This window comes from Microtus pennsylvanicus, chromosome X (genome assembly GCF_037038515.1).
Source record: "Microtus pennsylvanicus isolate mMicPen1 chromosome X, mMicPen1.hap1, whole genome shotgun sequence".
Lineage (NCBI taxonomy): Eukaryota > Metazoa > Chordata > Mammalia > Rodentia > Cricetidae > Microtus > Microtus pennsylvanicus.
In genome coordinates, this window is record NC_134601.1 from 39,807,601 (window position 1) to 39,828,387 (window position 20,787).

General features: G+C 38.3%; 1 protein-coding gene and 1 pseudogene across 1 annotated transcript in view; both read left to right on the plus strand.

The window, feature by feature from the left end:
* Positions 1–20,787, plus strand: part of Lhfpl1 (LHFPL tetraspan subfamily member 1) — a 44,993-nt gene that overhangs the window by 9,596 nt on the left and 14,610 nt on the right. The window contains exon 2 of the mRNA XM_075958111.1: positions 3,413–3,511. Within this exon, the coding sequence (XP_075814226.1) occupies positions 3,413–3,511 (99 nt within the window). The remainder of the gene's footprint in view (positions 1–3,412; positions 3,512–20,787) is intronic.
* Positions 6,005–6,359, plus strand: LOC142841082 (large ribosomal subunit protein eL34-like; annotated as a pseudogene).

The window sequence follows — 20,787 nt, forward strand, 5'->3', positions numbered from 1 at the left end:
CTCTCTCTCTCTCTCTCCATATATATATATATATATATATATATATATATATATATATATATATATATATTCCAGACTGGCTATATTCTGTTAAGTCATAAGTCATTGGCTGAAAGTAGCTTCTTTATTAATCAGCAGTAGTTACAGAATACAGAGGGGGCTCCCACATCAAATGTCTGCATAGGATATGGTATTGTTATTATTTCCATTTTAAAATGAAGGGAATTAAGACAGAGAGAGACATCAAGTAGCTTGTCTGAGGTCAGGTGAACTTTCAACTGAGGTCTAGGAATATTCTAGAGCTTGTTCTCTTAAAGTGTCATGTTTTGTGGTTTGTCCAGATTTCATGCTTGTGAAATACCTAAGGCCTGGTAGAACTTGTCTTCCCCGAAAGTAGTCATTCTTGAAAAGTGAACTCTAGAACAAAAGAGACTCTAATGGTTGATCAGTTTTAGATTACAAGTGTCCTGTCAATGACCAGCTGCACAATCTTATGAATACAGGCAAAATATCTAAAGGTCTTTTCCTATGCAGGATTCTATGATAGGAACAGTTGGAGGGAAGAAATTGAGGTGGGAAATTATGTCAATATAGTACCCATTTATGAAACTTTCAAGCTAAAAATACCGAATAAATTTAAAAATAAACATAATGTGTTAGAATAGAAAAGATGCTATTGACTATACAAGATATCCAGAATTATCTCCCAATCTAGCTGAGGAAATTCCTTCAGAAGGCTACCCTTAGAGAAAATGGGAAAACTCTGTTTTTCTTTTCTCTGTTTGCCTGTCTACCTGTTTTCCTTCCTTTCCTTTCCCCCTTTATCCATTTTTCCATCCTTCCTTCTTTCCTTTCGTTTTCTTTCTTCCTCATGTTGTTTCCCTTGAGATAGGACCTTATACTGTAGCTATCCCTGGCCTGGAACTTCTTATGTGGCCTAAGCTATGTCATCATGATGATCTTCCTATCTCAGCCTCCAAAGTGCTAGGGTTATGAAAAGCTACCACACCCAATGTCTCAGTTTTTAGTCACTATTTCTATCACAACAAGAAAGGGTTCAATTTTCCTTTCTACTTTTGTCTCTACCCATTGTGGGTACTCTGAACTGTCTCATATTACAGAATTTTAGTTTAGCTAGAATTTAAATGAAGTGTATTGTTCCATTGTCACTGGAGAAATTCCAAAGTCTAGAAAGGTCTCTGAGTGACAAGTTTCATTTCCCGGAAGACAACAAGACAGATAAGGATACTCTCTAATTTTAAGCTTTCTATTGAAGAAGGATTCAAGACTTAATTCGATCTCTCTTTATGTTACAAACTTCTCACTGCCAGTCAGGAACATTCTTCCTCTTTCCACATTTAAACTATTTTTTCTATATGTTAAGATCCTTCCTTTCTCCCATAGCTTCACTGGGGATGGGGAAAAGCCAATAGCCATATGTCGGACAAACTCACTTGCTCAATTTAAGACCTTCTTTATGCAAAGTGGGCTTCTTGAATGCCTTCGGGAACCTATGAGTGAAGAATGAAAAGTGAAAATCAGCCTTACTTTCCCTGTCTGACTGACACCAGGACCCTGGGACTTGCAAGCTTGCCAATTAGTCACCACCGTTCACTCATCTGCTCCTGTGTTCTACATGTCCGCTGCTTCCTTTCAGTGCATTCTTTACAGGTGTGTCCTTTCCTTGTCTCCTAGATGTGGCATACAGAGTCTTGAAATCAAGACATTTTGGTTTAAAATACACAGATTCACTTGAGTCTTCTCAGGGAAAAAGGAAAATACATATATATTAGGAAATCGGGACCAGACACTTAACAAAAAGAAGCAGCTTCTGCTTTCTATGTTTTAAATGCCATCAGCAGAAAGGGATTTATCTCATGATGTGTCTGATTCATGTCACTATTCTACCTTGTTACTTGCTCCACCAATTGCTTCGCCTACTTTCTCAGATTTCAATTCTAAACTGTAGCTTTAGCGTTATAGAGACTTGGATCTACCTCCTCAACTTTTTATTTTTCAATGCCGGTGTTATCTGTGAATTATGCCAGCAGTTCCACGCTTTGTTTTGTTTTGTTGCCTGTTTGTCCTTTCTTTTCATGTCAGTACAGGCTCTACATAATCTTGACTAATCCTTTGCACATGCCAAGCAACCCAGCCTGAAGCATAATTCTCCTACCTTAGGTTCTGAAAGTACCTAGATTACCATTACATGCCACTATACATTATTTAAAAGTTTCATAAGTCAAAATCTAGTGCTGTTGATTTCCTGAGGTCTGGATATGATGGCACTCATTACTAGATAGTCAATGAATTTGGTTTCGTTTAGTGTCAGGTACCAATGTTTGTTCTAAATTATTGCAGCTAAAGGCCTGGTAGGGTCGCAGGTTGTAAAAATGAGTCAGGTACTCCTAGGACACTATGGTGGCAAGTAAACCCAGCTGTGGTTTGAAGAGTAAGGTTTTTATTAAAGTGCCACAGTGTTCCCCGATCATGACCAAGAGGCCTAAGCCAATGGAGATAAGTGAATGGGGCTTTACTAGTTCCATTTGGTGTTTCTGGGAAGAAATACCTTATGAAACTTTAAGGAAGTTTATTTGGCTTTCAAATAGATGTTGTGGCACCGAAAAGTTCCCTAGAAGTGGCGGCTGGAGCATGAGGTCACGTGGTATCTGCAGTCAGGAAGCAGAGGGAGATGAACGCTGCTGCACATACTTTCTTGTCTTTTTTTCAGACTAGCACACTAAGGCACGGAATTACTGGTATGACCTACACCCAGACTAGTTCTTTCCATCCCAGTCAAACCTCCCTAGAAAAAGGGTCACACAGACAGACATGCCCAGGGGTGTGTCTCTTAGGTTAATATAAATCCCACCATGGTGACAGTCAAAGTTAATCATGACAGGTCAAAGAAATTGTTAGAAGTCAAAGAAGGCTCAGGATTTGGTTGAAATAATATTTTGAAGAAGAAGGAGTATAATATCCTTTTTACCATGCAAAGTATCCTCAACACGTATGAAGTCTGTAGTTCAGTAGTTTCACAGAGAGTTTGATGTCAGAATAGGCCTCATAGTGAGACTGTCTGTGACCAAGAAAGAAAAAGTGGCTGTAAGTATGATATTGACCTATCTTAACTTCATTCTGTCTTTATAAGCTGTCTACTTATCTATCTATCTATCTATCTATCTATCTATCTATCTATCTATCTATCTATCTATCTATCTATCTATATTTCTATCTATCTATCTATGACACTGTAATTGAATTTACAATATAATAGAAATATTGTATTTTAGAGATAAGTGTCAGGCTTGAATAGAGGAGGCAGAATGTAATGTGAAGCAGTCTAGGAAAGTTGCTAGGATGATCAAAAGCTGCTCTATTTTATTACTTGTGTGTGTGCTTTTCTTTCCAGGGCTGCTGATAAGCTCAGGCTGTGCATTATATCCTTTAGGATGGAACAGTCCGGAGGTAATGCAAACATGTGGGAATGTCTCCAATCAATTTCAGTTAGGTAAGGTAGTATGGCCAGAATGGTAGTGATGGTTTATGGGAAAAGTAGCTTCAAATGTTTATCTTTTGGAGAGTCCTCTGTGACTAAATTGCCCTTGCCTATATCTGTCATCTTGTAAACTTGTAGGAGGCAATAGGTTTGTCTGGGTTCCTTTATCCTTTTAAATTTATAAGCTTTGGATTTTAAATTCTGTTTCTTTAATTCTCTCTATATGTGATTGATGCATTTCATCAGGGTCTTTTGGCCAGTGTAGAGAAACTAACTATAGAGAAATTTAAAGTATTTGGCATGCAGATTAATTTTTGATATGTGTTATTTTTTATCATTTAACTGAGGAGGAATTTAAAAGAATGAGACAATGAGACAATGATTCCCAGGGTTTAAACTCTTTCCTAGTTTACCTTTGTGTGGGTAGAGGAGAATAAAAGCAATGTTGATAACGATTGAGATGCTTTTGAGAATTTATTTTATTTTGTGCATTATATTATAACCTAGGAAGACAATGAAGAGCAAATAGGTAAAAGGTGGTTTTAACTTGCCCATGGGCATATAACTTTTAGCTAACAGAATCATGATCTAATTGAAGTTCATATATGTTTGTTGCTGTACTATTCGTAAAAGAGAAAAAATAGAATCAACCTAATTTTTTTCATCATAAGAATAAACAGTGAAAATTATGTACAAAATGAATATGTAGATCAAAATGATTCTTAAAAAAAAACAAGAAAATGTGGCATGGAAACACAAAAGAGTTTTTCAGTCATGAAAATAGAACAAAATTTTGACATTTTCAGGAAAATGGCTGGAACTGGAAATAATTATACTAAGTGAATTAATTCAAGCTTACAAAGACACATATCATATATTTCTCCCTTATGCAGAGCTTAGATTTAAATTTAGGTGTTGCTACGTCTGTTTGAATAGAACAGAAAACAAAAAAAAAGAGGATTTTGAGAGGAGAAGAGGAGGTCTAAAAGGAATGAGAAAAGTGAAAGAAAAGATAATGGACTGTAACATGAAACCAGGAACAGAATGACTGGCCGGGAGACGGAGTACTCACAGAGCCGATAGGGGTCAGAGGAAGACAGTGGAAAAGAAGATTAAGTACAAAACATATTGACACTAGAAAGGGTCACAGTGAAAACTATTAGATTAAATATTAAATAAATAATAATAAAAGGAAAAGACACTTAAACAGTTGTTTTACATATTCTGTCCTAATTATATCTCCCAATGCCTCCAGCAGAGGTAACTATTATCTGTAACTTACATTTTTTTTTCATTTTTGGAGTTAGTGTTTCTCTGTACCTTCGGAGCCTGTTTTGAAACTAGTCCTTGTAGACCAGGCTGACTTTGAACTCTTTCTTAGACTTCCACCTGCCTCTGCCTCCCAAGTGTTGGAATTAAAGGCATGTGCTTTAAAGGCCTGCACAGCTAATTTTAATGCTTTAAAGTTTATAAATATATTTATAACTTTATATATATAAATATATATTATATTTATAAGTTTATATTTATAAACTTTAAAGCATTAAAATTATTATATATATATTCAAAATGGTGATTGTACTATGAACTTAATATTTATTATCAGATTTTATTTTTCAGACAACTCCATGAGTAGGTATTTTAAGACTTTCATTTCCTTTTACCGAATACACGAAGAACTGGGTATTAGTTTTAATGAAGCATCAATTCCCTATACAGTGCTTGGAAAATTCAGCATATTTTTACACAGAATCATAAACTATATGAACAAGAAAAAAGACTTAGCTATTGCTTGGCTTAGGTTGTTGCTTATTCTTCTTATCCTTTATATAAAATGCTCTGATCTCTGATTTGGGAGGCGATTCAATTGATAATGTGCTTGTGAACCGAGTTGAGATCCCCAGCACATGCATTAAAAAGCTGGGCATAACTATGCTCATCTACAACTCCAGTAGTGTGGAGAAGACATGGAGTCAGACAGATCTTTAGAGCTCGCCAGACAGTGTTGTTAGCTAATGGGTGAGCTCTAGATTCAGTGAAGAAATGGTGTTTCAAGAAAAATAATACGGAGGATGATTGATTAAGACACTCCAAACATTGACTTCTGAGCACACCACACATTAGCTCATATTTAAACCCTCTACATGGAAGTACCTTTCCACATGCATACACCATAAACACACACACACACACACACACACACACACACACATCCTGCAACTTGAAAAGTCCTTCACCACCATATATTTACATATTCATTTCCTTTGTAACACAAAACATGTAGTTATTTGGTCTTATTTGACCACCTGCTTTCCTTAATAGAACCGAAGATCTGTGATGGAAGAGACTTCATCTTTTTTCATAATCAAATGATACTTTTGGCATGAATAAATCTGATTTCGCCTCTTCAATTTAAAGACAAGGAACCAGGAGTCCTACTTGACCTTTGCCCTTGCCCTCCCCTTCCTTTTCCTCTTCTGGTGATGGTGCTTAGAGGCACTCAGAATGATCCAGCATTTGACATACTGTAGGCTCTCCTATAACACAGCCTCCAACAAAACTAGGCTGTCTCGAACCCCTAGCAACAGGATTGTTTGTTTACCTTTACATCAAGAAGGTTGGAAAAGCACCTAAATCAGCATGCAGTATGTGCCCAGGCCTACTCCAAGGGGTTCGTGCTGTGAGACCGAAAGTCCTCATGAGAATGTCTAAGACAAAGAAGCATGTCAGCCGGGCCTATGGTGGCTCCATGTGTGCCAAGTGTGTCCGTGACAGGATCAAGTGGACTTTCCTTACTGAGGAGCAGCAAATTGTTGTGAAAGTGTTGAAGGCACAAGCGCAGAGTCAGAAAGAGAAATAAATGTGCGGCTTAAAAAAAAAAAAGACAAGGAACCAGAGGTCCAGAAACTGATAGTGCAGTCCAAGTTTCCTGACTTCTCACTCCTGTGCTCTCAGGCTAGGATCCATATGTTTTGCAACTGTTCTGGGTGGGGCAGAGACTAGCGTGATGCGAAATTGTGGAGTTGTCACTGCTCTGACTGGGAAGACAGTTTCTCTGAGAGAGAACAATAAAGGACACTCTTACTTCAACTGGGGAAAGATTAGGGAAGACCTTCCTGATGAAGTGTAATAGTTTTAGAAGGTAGCTGAGATTAGTACTATTAACAGGGTAACTACAGGAGGAAGAGAGTTCTACACAGAGAAAAAGACAATAGTCTCTGAAATGGGAATGACATGACATAGATGTTGGAGAACTGGAAGGTCAGTGTTGCTGAAGTTGAGTGAGTGGCAAGAAGTGTAACAGACAGCTGAAGGATCGTGAACAGCGATCCAATTTTACAAGGCTTTGTGTTTTATCCTACCTACAGTGGGAAGCCATTGCATGACTTTGTATAGGAGAGAGACAAGATGTGCTTTACATCCTGTAAATTTACATCCTGTTTTTCTGACAGAGTTACAGAGAATACCATTGGAGGTGGTGGCAAGAGTGAAAGGTGTCAAATGGGAGGCTTGTCTTAGACTAGGTAGAAATAAAAGCATAGGGATCAGCTATCTGAATAAAGTAAATAGACCAATTACAATAGAGTTGTTCCTTACCAACACCAGTGTTGATGGGCCAACATGGATGCAGGAAATTTCACAAGGCCCGACCTCTAGATCAATAGCTACAGGCAATTAATAGCTCCTCAAAGAGGGAGAATCCATCTTCTTTCAGATGAGTCCTCAATGGGTTATCCAGTCCCAAGTGGTCAGTCCCCAAATTATATACATATGAGCAATGCTAAATGAACTCAGGAGATTGGATTTACATATTAATGCATATATAATGCATGCCTGTCTGTGTGTATATACATAAGCGTGCATAAAACAATAAAAATTTTAAAAAGGAGAGCACGGATTTGATGGGAAGTGTGTAGTGGAAGACTTGGAAGGAGGAGAGAGAGGGGAAGATGGTAGAAATACATTACCCATATATGAAATTTTTTTATTTACAAATGATTTAAAATTTATTATTTGACTATTTAATACAATATACAGTGTATTTTGATCATATATATTTCTCATTCCCTGATTTTATTCCATTCTAGGATTTTTCTTTTCTTTTTCTTTTTTTGACAGTTAACTTAATTTTTTTAAATTTATTTATTAAAGATTTCTGCCTCCTCCCCGCCACCGCCTCCCATTTCCCTCCCCCTCCCCTGATCAAGTCCCCCTCCCTCATCAGCCCAAATATTTTAATGAAAAAAAAAACACAGTTGTCCATTGCATCCTTGGGTTAGCGTTTATATTTTTTGATTCAACCAACTATGGAAAATTAAATTTGATACAAATTGTACTTGTAGTACAAATGCACATTTTTGGTCACTTATCTGTAAATAATGCAGTATAGCAAACTGTTTACAAAAACTTACATTCTATTAAATAAATACCATAGAAATTACTGAAATATACAATGAATTTATAATTCTTATGCAGCTACAATGCCATTTTATATCAGGGACTTGAAATTTTTTCAAATTTTGTGTGGGTTGCTAGACCCAATCTCCAGTAAATAGTGAGGGACAGATGTGTATTTTAAAATGCTCAATGGATTGTAGAAGGTATTATGTTTGATGAGGGTAAGAGAAGACAAGAAGTAGGAAGACAAGAGGAGAAACAGCTGTGCTTGAAGTGGGAGGAGGAAAACAGGAAACACAGTTCAGTTGTTTGTGAGATGAGATGTCTCTGTGTAGCTTAAATGCTAAGATCAAGCATGTGGTCTGAGTCTCACTGAGGAATCCAGTCTCAAGTCTAGAAACTGGGAGTTCTTAGCATATATATGATATAGTTATTAGGATAAAAGATTGTGTTAATAATGACTATCATGTTGTGAAGGTGAGATTTACAAACAGTTGAAGTTACTTTTACAAGATCTGTTTAGCTATGGAAATGAGTAAAAAGAAAGGTTAAGTTGAAGTCTTGGAAATTCTCAACACATAAAATTAGCAAATACAAACTCCTGCGTGTCATTCACTATGCACATAACCAACCTTTACATCAATCTGCTAGGAAGGGATTATCAGCCTGTGTCTTAGACTATCTTGTGTTATTATAGCAATCTCCCATTACTGGACAATGTATAAAGACAAAATATTCAACTTTGAAAAATATTAGTGTCTGAATGTGTCAAGACATTGTAGAGAAACAGAAAAATGTTGTAAGGAGCTGCAGGCTGCGTTCCTGCCTCCCGGCTCCCAGCCATGGGCTAGCTTTACCCGAAATAACAACACACAAACTGTATTCATATAAACACTGTTTGGCCCATTTCTATTAATGTGTGTAGCACCACGAGGTGGTGACTTTCGTTGCCTAGCCCATATTTAGTAATCTGTGTAGCACCAGTCTTACCGGGAAAGATTCAACATGTCTGACCTGGCGGCTTGCTTCATCACATTTGCCCTGGAGAGGGAAGACATGGCGTCTGTCTGAGGTGTCTTACCTCACTTCCTCTTCCTCCCAGCATTCTGTTCTGTTTACTCCACCCACCTATGTTCTAACCTATCAGGCCAAGCAGTTTCTTTATTAATTAACCAATGAAACAACAGATTGATATGACACTCCCACATCAGAAAAAGAATTGGATATGTGCAGAAGGGTCATGCATTTGTGTAAGGACAAAAGGGAGTAAAGATTGCTCATTTATGATGGCCTGCATTTTCTTGGGAACTAGTCTGCTCTTGGACGGTCTGAAATAGTCCTTTGAAACACCATTCATTCATTTATGGTGTGGAGTTCTTATAACCCAATAAGCCTCATCTCTTAAAGGTTCTGCTACTTCAACACTGACCCTGGAGAAACATGTTTTTTGCACATAATTTTCTGAGGGACAAACAGTATCTAGACCACAACAGCCTTACTGTTTGCATGGGGCTTGTGTATATTGTCATAACCATTGTGAGTTCTTTGTAGTCATTCTCTGATGCTAGATCCTACAGGTGAGAATGCTGCCTGCTCTTATTATTCTCTGTATGAGGAAAGGTAGACATGAAATCCTACCACTAACCAAGGAGATCCCAGTAAGAACTTAAAGAATATAAATATTTCAAATGGAACATAGCACCTTTTCATGAAAAGACTGCTATCATAACACTTAATTCTTACATAAGTTCTGTAGCATCTATAGATAAACCATGTTACTACATATTCTCATAGTCTAATTGGCACACAGCATTAGCTTGTGAAGGCAGTGGGATTTACAGCAGGGTCTGAAGATGACTTGAGATATAAATAGGAGGGTGAGTACTAGTTTATTTATTATGATATCTTTTTGCTTACTTCTTTATTTTTTAAGAAGATGGTCATATTTAAGTACAATGCTTTCCTTTTCATTACTTGTATTTGTTTTATGACAACATCTTAGTAAACTTTCATGAAAATAAATAAGCAAGGAAAATGTATGCATAACTTATCGTAACATGCTGTTGTTATAAAGACATAACCCTGGAACACAAAGAGGTAAAGTGATTTATGTGAGGTTGTAGCATGAACAATAAAAACCCAGAGACATAAATTGGGATTCAGACCAAAAACTAGAAAAGCAAAGCAGCCAAGCCACTAGAGAAGTCTTACCTCTACCAAGACTGGGTGACCACAAACTAAGCAGAAAAAGACTCCCTCTCCTCCTATTTATAGTCCCTCTCATGCTGGGATTAGAGGTATCTGACTCCCTAGGACTAGGGGATTAAAGGTGTGAGACACCACCTGGATTTGTTCCTGTGATGTGGGAGTGTCATATATCAATCTGTTGATTTCATTGGCTAAGCAATAAAGGAACTGCCTCGGCCCATTTCATTGGTTAGAAGATAGGTGGGAGGAGGAGACAGAACAGAATGCCAGGAGGAAGAGGAAGTGAGGTCAGACTCGACAGCTCTCCTCTCCGGAGCAGACGCAGGAGAGACGCCATGCTACCCGCTCCAGGGAAGATGCACTCTATGAAGCTCCGACCCAGGATGGACTTAGGCTAGAATCTTCCCGGTAAGACCGGTGCCACAGATTATTAGAGATGGGTTGATTGGGATATCAGAATTAGCCAGTAAGGGCTAGAGCTAAGGGCCAAGCAGTGATTAAATGAATACAGTTTGTGTGTAATTATTTCGGGGCATAACCTAGCCGGGCACGCCGCGCCCTTATTACTACATTCCTGCATTGATCTTGTGTAGACCAGGGGGACCTCAAACTCACAGAGATCCATCTGACTTTGTCTCCCAATTAAAGGTGTGCGTCACCATTGCCTGACCTCTAGTAGCTTTAACATTGCCTCTGGTCTTCAGGCAAGATTTATTTATTAAAATACATATAATATATCACTACATAAAGTTATTCGGGAATGTAAAGGCAGAAGACTGACTAGAGTTTATTTGCTAATGCACTGTCCTATCCACACTATGATGGCCATTTTTCCTGTACACTGCTGAAGACATATATTGAGACACTTGAGAATTTATTGTTTTTATCAATAGTTATGTAAAATATAGAAAGTACCCAGTTTTGTGTCATGTCTCTCCAAACCTACTTTCAAACTCAGTCTCATGTCAATCTTTTAGTATAACTAAAGAAAAATAAACAACCAAAGGTTGTTGGAAGAGAGTACCAGTGGAATGGATATTTACTGGGAACTTTCAAACGCCCAGTGGATGGGATTTCTGCCCAAATTATACTGATAAATTTCATAAAAAAGACACATATAAATGTTTATGTTCCAAACATTTTTTTTTTTGGTTTTTCGAGATAGGGTTTTTGTGTTGCCTTGGGGCCTGTCCAGGAATTAGCTCTTGTTGACCAGGCACGCCTCGATCTCGCAAAAATCCACCTGCCTCTGTCTCCCAAGTGCTGGGATTAAAGGCATGCACCACCACTGCCCGACTGTTCTGCTCTATCTAATTTTATACAAACACAGTCTTTCTGGAACTTACTCTGATCTTTTGGAATATCTACTTATGCCTTCCTTGTCTCAGTCTTCTTTCCTAAAAAAAAGTGATAAAGTGGATGAATGTAAGGGTGGCTCTGATAAATGATTAGAGAAGTGTTGTACAAGAACAGCCCCCAAAGATGAAAGCATGCTATTGCTAGCTAGGTATAGTGGTATGTACATACAGTTCCAGTACTTAGGTAGAAGGAACAGGAAGACTAAATTTCAGGTAATCCTGAGTTACAGAGGGAGACATGTCTCAAAAATCAATCAAACTAAACAAAATACAAAAGTGTCACACAATGCAAAGGGAGTGTCAAACCTCATCATTTACATTTGAGTTCTGCCTACTGCTTTTCCTGCTTCTAAGATTTTATCTTGGAATGTTTCCTATTCTACCAATACCCTTGATGTTCCAATAGTCTACAGTGTCTGCACTAAACTCACTCTACTGACTCTTTCTCATCAATGCCTTTGATCAAATGGTTTAGGAAAATATCTCTTTCTTCTTTTCTTCATTAAAAAGGAAAAAAAATCAAATATTTAAAGCACAAAATCAACAAACAATAGCTGAATTTGCACTGAAGCACAAGGTGGAATCCACCTTCCAGATCAATTGTTGCAGCTATTGAGTCGTAGTAAAAGCAGATGAGATTTTTTTAAGTGACTAACGTGTTGAAACTAGCTCCCTGATTGTTCCCTGTCATCCTGTTCAATGGTGATCCAGTATCTGGAAGTTGAGGAAATTACTCATTCATTAATAAGAGGGAAGGCAAGTAAAAGCTCCAAACAACAACTTTGTCAAGTGCAATTTCTTTCTCTATCATTATTTTATCAATTAAATGAAAACCGAGGAAAGTGGTTTGCTGCTAATTGGACTCTTACCATTAAATGGAGCTTATGGAATTGATCTCACAAAGAAGAATGTCTAAAACTCTAATGCTAAAATAATCTATTTATCTGCCCTCTCCAGTTATTCTTCATCTTGGCTTGAATTGACACCAAAAACAGTAGGAAGCAAGGAACAGATCAGAACTCTGAGGAAGATGAATGAATATTGATTGGTTAAAGTTAACAATGTTACTCTTGGAGGCTGGAAGTGGCTAGACTAATGGCTCCACAGTTAAGAGTATTGACTGCTCTTCCATAGTATAATGAGAGCAGCAGGCTGCGTTCCCACCCATATCCCAGCTAGCTTACCCCCGAAATAATAACACACAAATTGTATTCTTTTAAACACTGCCTGGCCCATTATATCTACCCTCTTCTTGGGTAACTCTCACATCTTGACTAACCCATTTCTAATAATCTGTGTAGCACCACGAGATTGTGGCTTACCAGGAAAGATTCTAGCCTACATCCATCTCTGGTAGGAGAATCATGGCGACTGATTCACTTCCCTTCTTCCCAGCATTCTGTTAGGTCTATTCTGCCTATCTAAGCTGCTGTCCTATCAAAAAACCAAGGCAGTTTCTTTATTAACCAATGAAAGTAACACATAGACAGATGCCCTCCTCCATCACCATAGGACCCAGGTTCAATTCCTAGTACCTGCATGGTTGCTCACAACAATCCATGACTCCAGTTTCAGAGGATCCAAATGCCTTCTTTTGTCCTTCATGGGTACCAGGCACACATATGGTAAATAGGCATGCATGGAGTCAAAACAACCAAACACATAAAAAAGAAATATATTTTTTAAATGAGTGTTTTTATTTCTGTTTTCCACAATGAAATAGACAAATATGTGACATGGGGCAAATTATTCAATAATCATAAGCTCATTATTATATAGGTTTTGTGAAGGTTATATAAAGTCAATTATGAAATACACTCAGTACAGTGTTTGGCATGTAGTAATCTGTCAATATTTGCTGTGTGATGTCATCATTATCATTACACTGATGCCAATTTTAAAATGAAAGTATTCTCATGTGTGGTAGTTAACACTTATTACCAACTTGACTGAATTTAGAATCACCTAGGAGACACATCTGTGGGGTGTTTCAGAGAAGTTAAACTGAGGGAGGAAAACTCACTCTGAATGTAGTAGAACAGTGCCACAGACTGGGATCCTGGCCAGAATAAAAAGAAAAAGAAGAAAAGAGTAAGCTAGCATTAGTAAATAATACCAGCATTCTTTTTCTGTGTCCTGATCTTCCTAGCTGTGAGCAAGTTGCCTGCTGCCATGCCTTCCCTGCCCTGAGGGACTATGCTCACTAAACCATGAACCCGAAAACTTCTTTCTTCCTCTGTAGTACTTTCTTTCAGGTATTTGTCCACAGTAATGACAAAATACCCTAATATATCATGCTTTAGTTTTCAGAAAAAACAATTATATATAGGACTTCTTAAATTTTTTACTTATGAACCATTTCCCTGAAGAAACTTTCATACAACCCCAAGTATTCAGATATAAAAGTAGATATATAAGTCAAATTACTGATGATAAATAATAAATCAATTTATTTTAAAACAACCTTGATATATGATTTTTACCATTTATTACAGATGAAACAAATTTGCACACTAATGAAAGGATGTGTTTGCTTTTACATAAAAAATAAGTTTTAGTTGAATATTAAATATGAAAGGACTTATAGCATCTTCCACAGTTTTCATTTGATTGGTATTTTGGTTTCATAATTATAAATGCTTGGAGTACAACTCCACATAAATATGTAGCACAAAATAGCAAAGTGTGTTCAGGGCCATGTTAAAAGCTGTTGGGAATTCTGTTCTAACACCAAGTCAAATACACTGCCTTTTTCTGAAATTCAATTAAGCAACTCAAGTAGTAGCTTATATCTTTATTTTCTTGCTATGTCAAATTTTTACTTAAAACATATTTTTCAAAATTTTATTTAAATTTTTTTTCAAACAGTATATTCTAAACATGGTGTTTCCTTCCTTATCTCATCCAAGATTATTCTTGTCATCATCCCACCCATACATGTTTTCTTTCTCTCTCTCTTCAGATAGCAAACAGACAAATACAAAAGGACTAAGCAAACCATAAAGAAAACAAAGCAAACAAGCAGGGAAAAAGTTAGAGTAGCACATACACATATAGAGACACATATGCACTCACACAGATTCCTTAAGAAGGCAAAATTGCAAACTATAATAGATAAACAAAAGATGGCTATGCTTAAAAAAATGCCCAAACAAAACATTATGAGACAAAACGTCTCTAAAGATACATACCACTGAGTTTGTTTTGTGTTGGCTGGGCAGGCAACCTGGCCTTAAGTGTGGTTTGTATACCCTCTGTGATGCCATTGGAGAAAACTTTTTTTTCCTTTGTCAATTAAATAGCTTCTTGATTAGGGATGGGGCCTCATTTCCAGTTCTGTTCTCAGTGCTGGGACCTCATTTGGCTTCGACATCTGTAGATCCCAAGCACAAAGCAGCAGTTTTTAAAATCAAACTTTACTAACACAATATAATCCATAGATACACTACTTTGATGGTTACATGCTAAAGAACATATTAAATAGGTCAGAAAACATTAAAAGATTCTGTTTTGCTTAATTAAACCACAGTTTCTGCATCATCAGGAAACATTGCTTATATAATAAAATCCCTGCAGTTTATAACAAGCTACACTACTAAATCCGAGCCCATGTTTCAGGCTGTGCTTAGTGCCATCACATGGTGTGAGGTGAGGTCATGGACAGGCTATATGAACCATGTTTTAAATTCAGAACCATGACTGCAGTGAAGTTGCACAATGCAGCTTGGGCAAAGTGAGGCCAGAAACAGCTTGGATTCATTGAATGTTTGATTTTGAATTAATTTGTGTGCATTGTGAATTCAAAAACAAGTTGCTTTTATTAAGTTTTCATTTCCCTCCTATAATTTGTTATATGACCCCATAGGATGATGACCAACAGTTTTAGAATCTGTGACCTATATAGCATGAAGAATAAATGCACAGGTTAAGAGTGCAAGACTGGTGTTCCAATGTGAGTCCTGCAACTTACTAGATGCAGATCTGGCCACACTCCTTAATCTCTCAGTATCTCCCTTAATGGAGATTGGTAGTAGTATATCCTCGTAGGATTATCGAGATGGTAGGAGAAAGTAATAGTTACATACAAAGCACAGTATTGCGCTAGTATAACATTAGTGGACAGTTGATCCAGTTGTCACAGAGTCCCTTTGGATGGGATGGCCCAGACTTGGTTTTTGGAAAGGAAGAAAGCAAGGAAGGACCTAGCCAACTTGGCAAAAGCTTGTCATAGAGGCTAACCAAAGGCCACATATGTGTTTCTTACATTCCTTGAATTTCCTTTTCTGGGATTCATTTCCTTTGCTCTCTCAAAATTTCCGTTCATTCTTGCCAGTTCAAAGCCTTTTATGGAGATTTTTTTTGTGGGTTCAGTTTCCAGGCATTTCCTGCTAACCTTTCCTTTCTGTCAGTTTCCTTTTGTGTGGACAGTTTTTGTCTTGTGCTCACCAGAGCACAATCAGGCAACTTAGCAACTATCTTCATGTCCACAGTGGGGCAGCAGAGTGTGGGAGAAATCAGCCTCACCAGCCTACCTGCTCATGCTGCTTGCAATTTTCCTAAGCTTGATAGGGCACATTCCTGTCTGAGACCTGGTTTCCCTGTTTTTATACAGAGAGCCCTGAACTAGATGGGTAGATAACTATGCTACCAGCTCCAGTAACAAAGCCTGGCTGTGGGTCTGAACGTTTCTCTGCCTTCAGAAAATCAAAGGCGTTATATGCCTATTCAGCTCCCTCTTGGGATTTGCTTTCCATTAATCACAATTAATTCCATGATTGTCTTTTTTGTTCTCCAAGAGAAAAATAGATTTTCAAGTGATTTTAGCATACATAAAACTATATATAGCGGGAGATGAATGTGTTCATTTGTTTGACAAGTAATTATTTTATTACAGAAAGATCAAAATATCATGTCATATACATCAAACCATACAGCAAAAATATGTATTTAGGATAATCCTCTTATAAGCATGGATACTTCAAGGACACTGCTGGTAGTTGCCTGTGAGAGAGATGGATTTAGCCAAGGGCATTGCCTGGAGCCACTATCCTTTGGGGTAGCATTAGCTGGAAGTTGACAGTCCTTGAAAATTTGAGGCTCAGACATTGCTGAAAATCGCATTGCTGTCTGCACTAAGGACCACAGAGATGTGCCTCCATTGGGGAGAAACTGGGCTATGCTGGAGGAGGCAGGGGAAATCAATGGGTGAGGGAACAACTTCATTTAACTGCTTATCTCTGGTGCCTAACAAACTTTTACATAGTGCAATGGCTGTACCCTCATCTTATTCTCTGTGCCATAGATGACCCATTTCTTTTCTTTAAGCCTATTTTCCTATAGACAATGAGAGATATCAATTACCTTCAGAAATGGTTCTGCATCAGAAAATTGGGCAGAGAGGTTTTGAAACACTATGTTTGTGAGTGAGGGGTGAAAATTAGAAAGCTGATCTGTTAGATCTCGCTGATCATCTTCTAGATTCAACATAATGAGACATTTAAAGCAACGACACCCTACGCATCCCAGGGAACATGAGGCTATTTTCGTTCTGACTAGGAAAAGTAACAAAGGTGCTTATAAGCAGTTTTCTCCTTCCTGAAATAGTCTGCCTGAGAAACGGTGTTCAGCCCTGAATTAACTGCTTGTTCCAGTTCCAGTTCTGCAACTCCAGAGGAAGAGAAGGCTCTCACAAATGCCTGAAGGGCAGATCCTCTGCTTGTTCTTATTTCCTGTTGTCTTTTCTGAGGGCCTCCTAGGCACGGGTCTATGAACTGGTTGTTATACATCATACAACCACACGATGGCAGTAAAGCAAGGCAAATTCACTTTGTTTAGCACTTCAGCGCTTCACTTTGCAGATTGTGACTCACACAATTTCTCTGCTTCCATTTCCTGCCCTGGAGTTGCTTCTGTAAGCTTCAATGCCAATTTCCGCTTCCTCTTTCACCTTTATTGTGTCCTAGTCTTTTCCCTTCTACTGTAGGATGAAACTCTATCTTCAGCCTTTGTTTAAAAGCAGAACCTCAGACTCTATTTTTAAGAGTAGATGTTAACACGGCAGCACCCAGTCATAGGACGCTGACAGGAGGATGGAGTGAGATAATGTACAAATGATGTTCAGTGCAGAGCCCACACCTTGCAAAGGAAAACGGCCACAGGGAGGACTAAGATTATTGTTGTTATAGGTCAGACTAACCCACAAGGTTGATTATCAAAGTGAAACGGCTTGCGAAGAAGAAAAGCAAGCACTACCACACTCCTCGGAGCAATTCCCTGATGAGGTGACAGTTACAGGGGCAAAAGGATATGTTAGGGTTATGTCATGTAGTTTCCTGTGCAACTGTCATGAAACCTTATCTAAGTGAATTGTAAGAAATGGTGAGAAAGATAATTTTTATCTCTCAAGTGAAAGCCCCTAGCATAGCACCAAAATAGGGTAAGTTCTAAATAAAATGGATTCCTTTTAACGTTTTCTTTCATGGGCTAATGATACACCCTACATCAGGCCCAGTGAGCTGGACCTAAGAATCCACAGATTCTTCCCCAATGATACAGGTTCAAGGGATCTGTAAAGGAGCCTGGACGTCTGCATCTTTGTAGTCGGCATAATAACCAGGCTAGCTTAATATGAAACAGCAAATTTTAATGAAGGAATAGCTTACAACACCAGGGATCCAGCGATGAGCAGGAGATAAAAAAAAGAGAGCAGCGGGGCTCATGCCGCCAGATTTATATGTAAACATTAGCCTGAGGCGAACATGCCCCCCATTGGGCGGAGTTTCCCCTACATCTCCCCTTTTTGTCTAAATAAGACAGAACTAAACCAAATACAACTATATACACTAGTAACAAATAATAAATTATAACAATCAATATTGAGCAAGAAACATATAACAAAAGTTTTGCTAAACATTCTATCTCAAGGAGTCTAAATAATGTAGAGAGTAACTACAATTATATAATTTTCAACTCCGTCAAAGACTGAAAAGGGAATTAATATTACTTAACAAACGAGAGATATCCACTCTTATGCCCTGAAATAATAACACGGAAACTGTATTCTTTTAAACACTGCCTGGCCCATTAGTACCAGCCTCTTATTCGCTAGCTCTTACATATTGATCTAACCCATTTCTAATAATCTGTGTAGCCCACACAGGCTTACCAGGAAAGATCTTAATCTCCGGCTGTGTCGGGTGGGAGAATCATGGTGACTCACTGACTCAGCTTCTTTCTCCTGGCATTCTGTTCTGTCTACTCTGCCTACCTAATTTTCTGTCCTATCAGAGGCCAAGCAGTTTCTTTATTACTTAACCAATGAAACAACAGATAGAAAAATGACCCTCCTCCATCACATCTTGATGTTGTCTCAAGTATTTGTAGGGATTGTGACTGAGAGAGAGGAGCTGCAAACTACTCATGCTAGGCTCTGCACTAAATGTTATTTTTGTTTTAGAGTTTTTTTAATGTACCATCATAGTTATCCCCTTAGTTGTGCTGTAAAGCAAATAATGCCGCTTCTGTTTTCCCCATGAGAAAGAGAAGCTCGGAAAGGCTAGATGACTTGCCTGTGGCGATCCAGTTTGGAAGGGGCAGGGCATGCTTTCAAATGCAGTTCCCTATAACTGCCATGCTGGTGGTTCTCCCTGAACCACACTGACTCTCCAGTTCCAAAACTGCATAATCTCAGTCGCTATACCTCCTGACTAAGTCGGGGACTTTGAGAGCCACTTCATCTCTCTGTTAATTCCTTCTTGGGGAATAATATTCCTGCCAATAGCTATGACTTAGTGAATGGATAAAACTCAGGAAACAAGATTGACTGGAATAATGGGAGGAAAAGATACATTGTCAATTAGGAAGCACTGTACTCATATTGGATGGTATAAGTTGAGGAATGTGTTATGACTGAGGGGTTTGGGACTGATAGGCACCAGATCCTGTGGTGTCATGGTTAATGCTCTAAACTCTCAATCCAGTGTTCGTATCTCAGTGGAACCTGTTCTTTGAGGAAGATACCTGGTCAGTCATTCTCATCAACTCAGACCATGAAACCCAATATAAACAGACTACCCATGCATGCTTCAGCATTGCAGGGGGCATAGTTTACTTCTTCACTGCTTTGGGGGCTGATTGACACATTTCTGTTAGGTGATAAAGACTGGATAAAAATAGCCAGTGCTGTCAGGCAGTGGTGGTGCACGCCTTTAATCCCAGCAGATCTCTTTGAGTTCAAGGCCAGCCAGCCTGGTTGACGTAGTGAGCTCCAGGACAGGCTCCAAAGCTACACAGAGAACACAGAGAAAGGCTGTCTCCACAAACATATATATATATATATATATATATATATATATACACATATATATATATATTGCTTAAAGCTGGCTTTTCCAGGATAAGTCCCAGGAAATTGCTTGAATAAGCATTCACTCATTCCTGATTCCTGTGATAGTTCTAATTTCTGGTTCTGGCCCTTTAGCATTCTTAGTATTTAAAGATGTGTCAAAATAGAGGTAATACTTCCTTATATCTTGCATGTTCACTATATATATATAATATTGAATAAATCATTATAAAATGCAGAGACCAAAGAGCTTGTAGTTTGTTTGGGGAGACAAACCATGCAGGCATAGAACTAATAACTGATGATGATGTTAATCCAAATGTATGACATTAGCAGCAACAAATGTGGCAATGCTAAAAGCACACAAAGGGAACTTGATTTCTCTCACTCTTTGGGACAAGCGATCTTTATGAGATGCAAATCTAATGTCACGCTTCTTCTTTACCGATTGTGTCTTCCACATTACTTTCAGGATGGAGTCTAGACTCCACAACAAGGCCTGCATGGACCACACTCAGGATTTCCACTCTTGCCTAGCTAGCCTAAAAACACCAGGTCCTTCCCACTGTTGTAATTTTGCAGTTCTCACTTTGTTCCCTAAGAATGCCACTTTTCCCTTTCTGATATGACTAAATTCTTAATTCACTTGAAAGTCTTTTCCCCTTTGAACTGGATTCGCTTGCCTGTCTGCATCCTTGTATGACTGCATCATAGCACTTGCCAAATTACTAGACCATTTCCTCATGCCACTTCCTGGTTTTGACCTTACCTATGAGAGAGCAACTTGTTCAAAGAACTTACCACAGTGCCTGGCATGTAGAAGTATTTGACAGATATTAACAACTTCTGTTTTAGTTACTGGCTTATGCTGAGAAAGTCCAAGAGGTTGCAAGCAGAGGGCTATTGAGCAGATATGAGAGGAGAGGGAACAATAGCTTAGAAGCCAAGTGTCCTAGAGAGCTCATGCTGAATGAATGCAG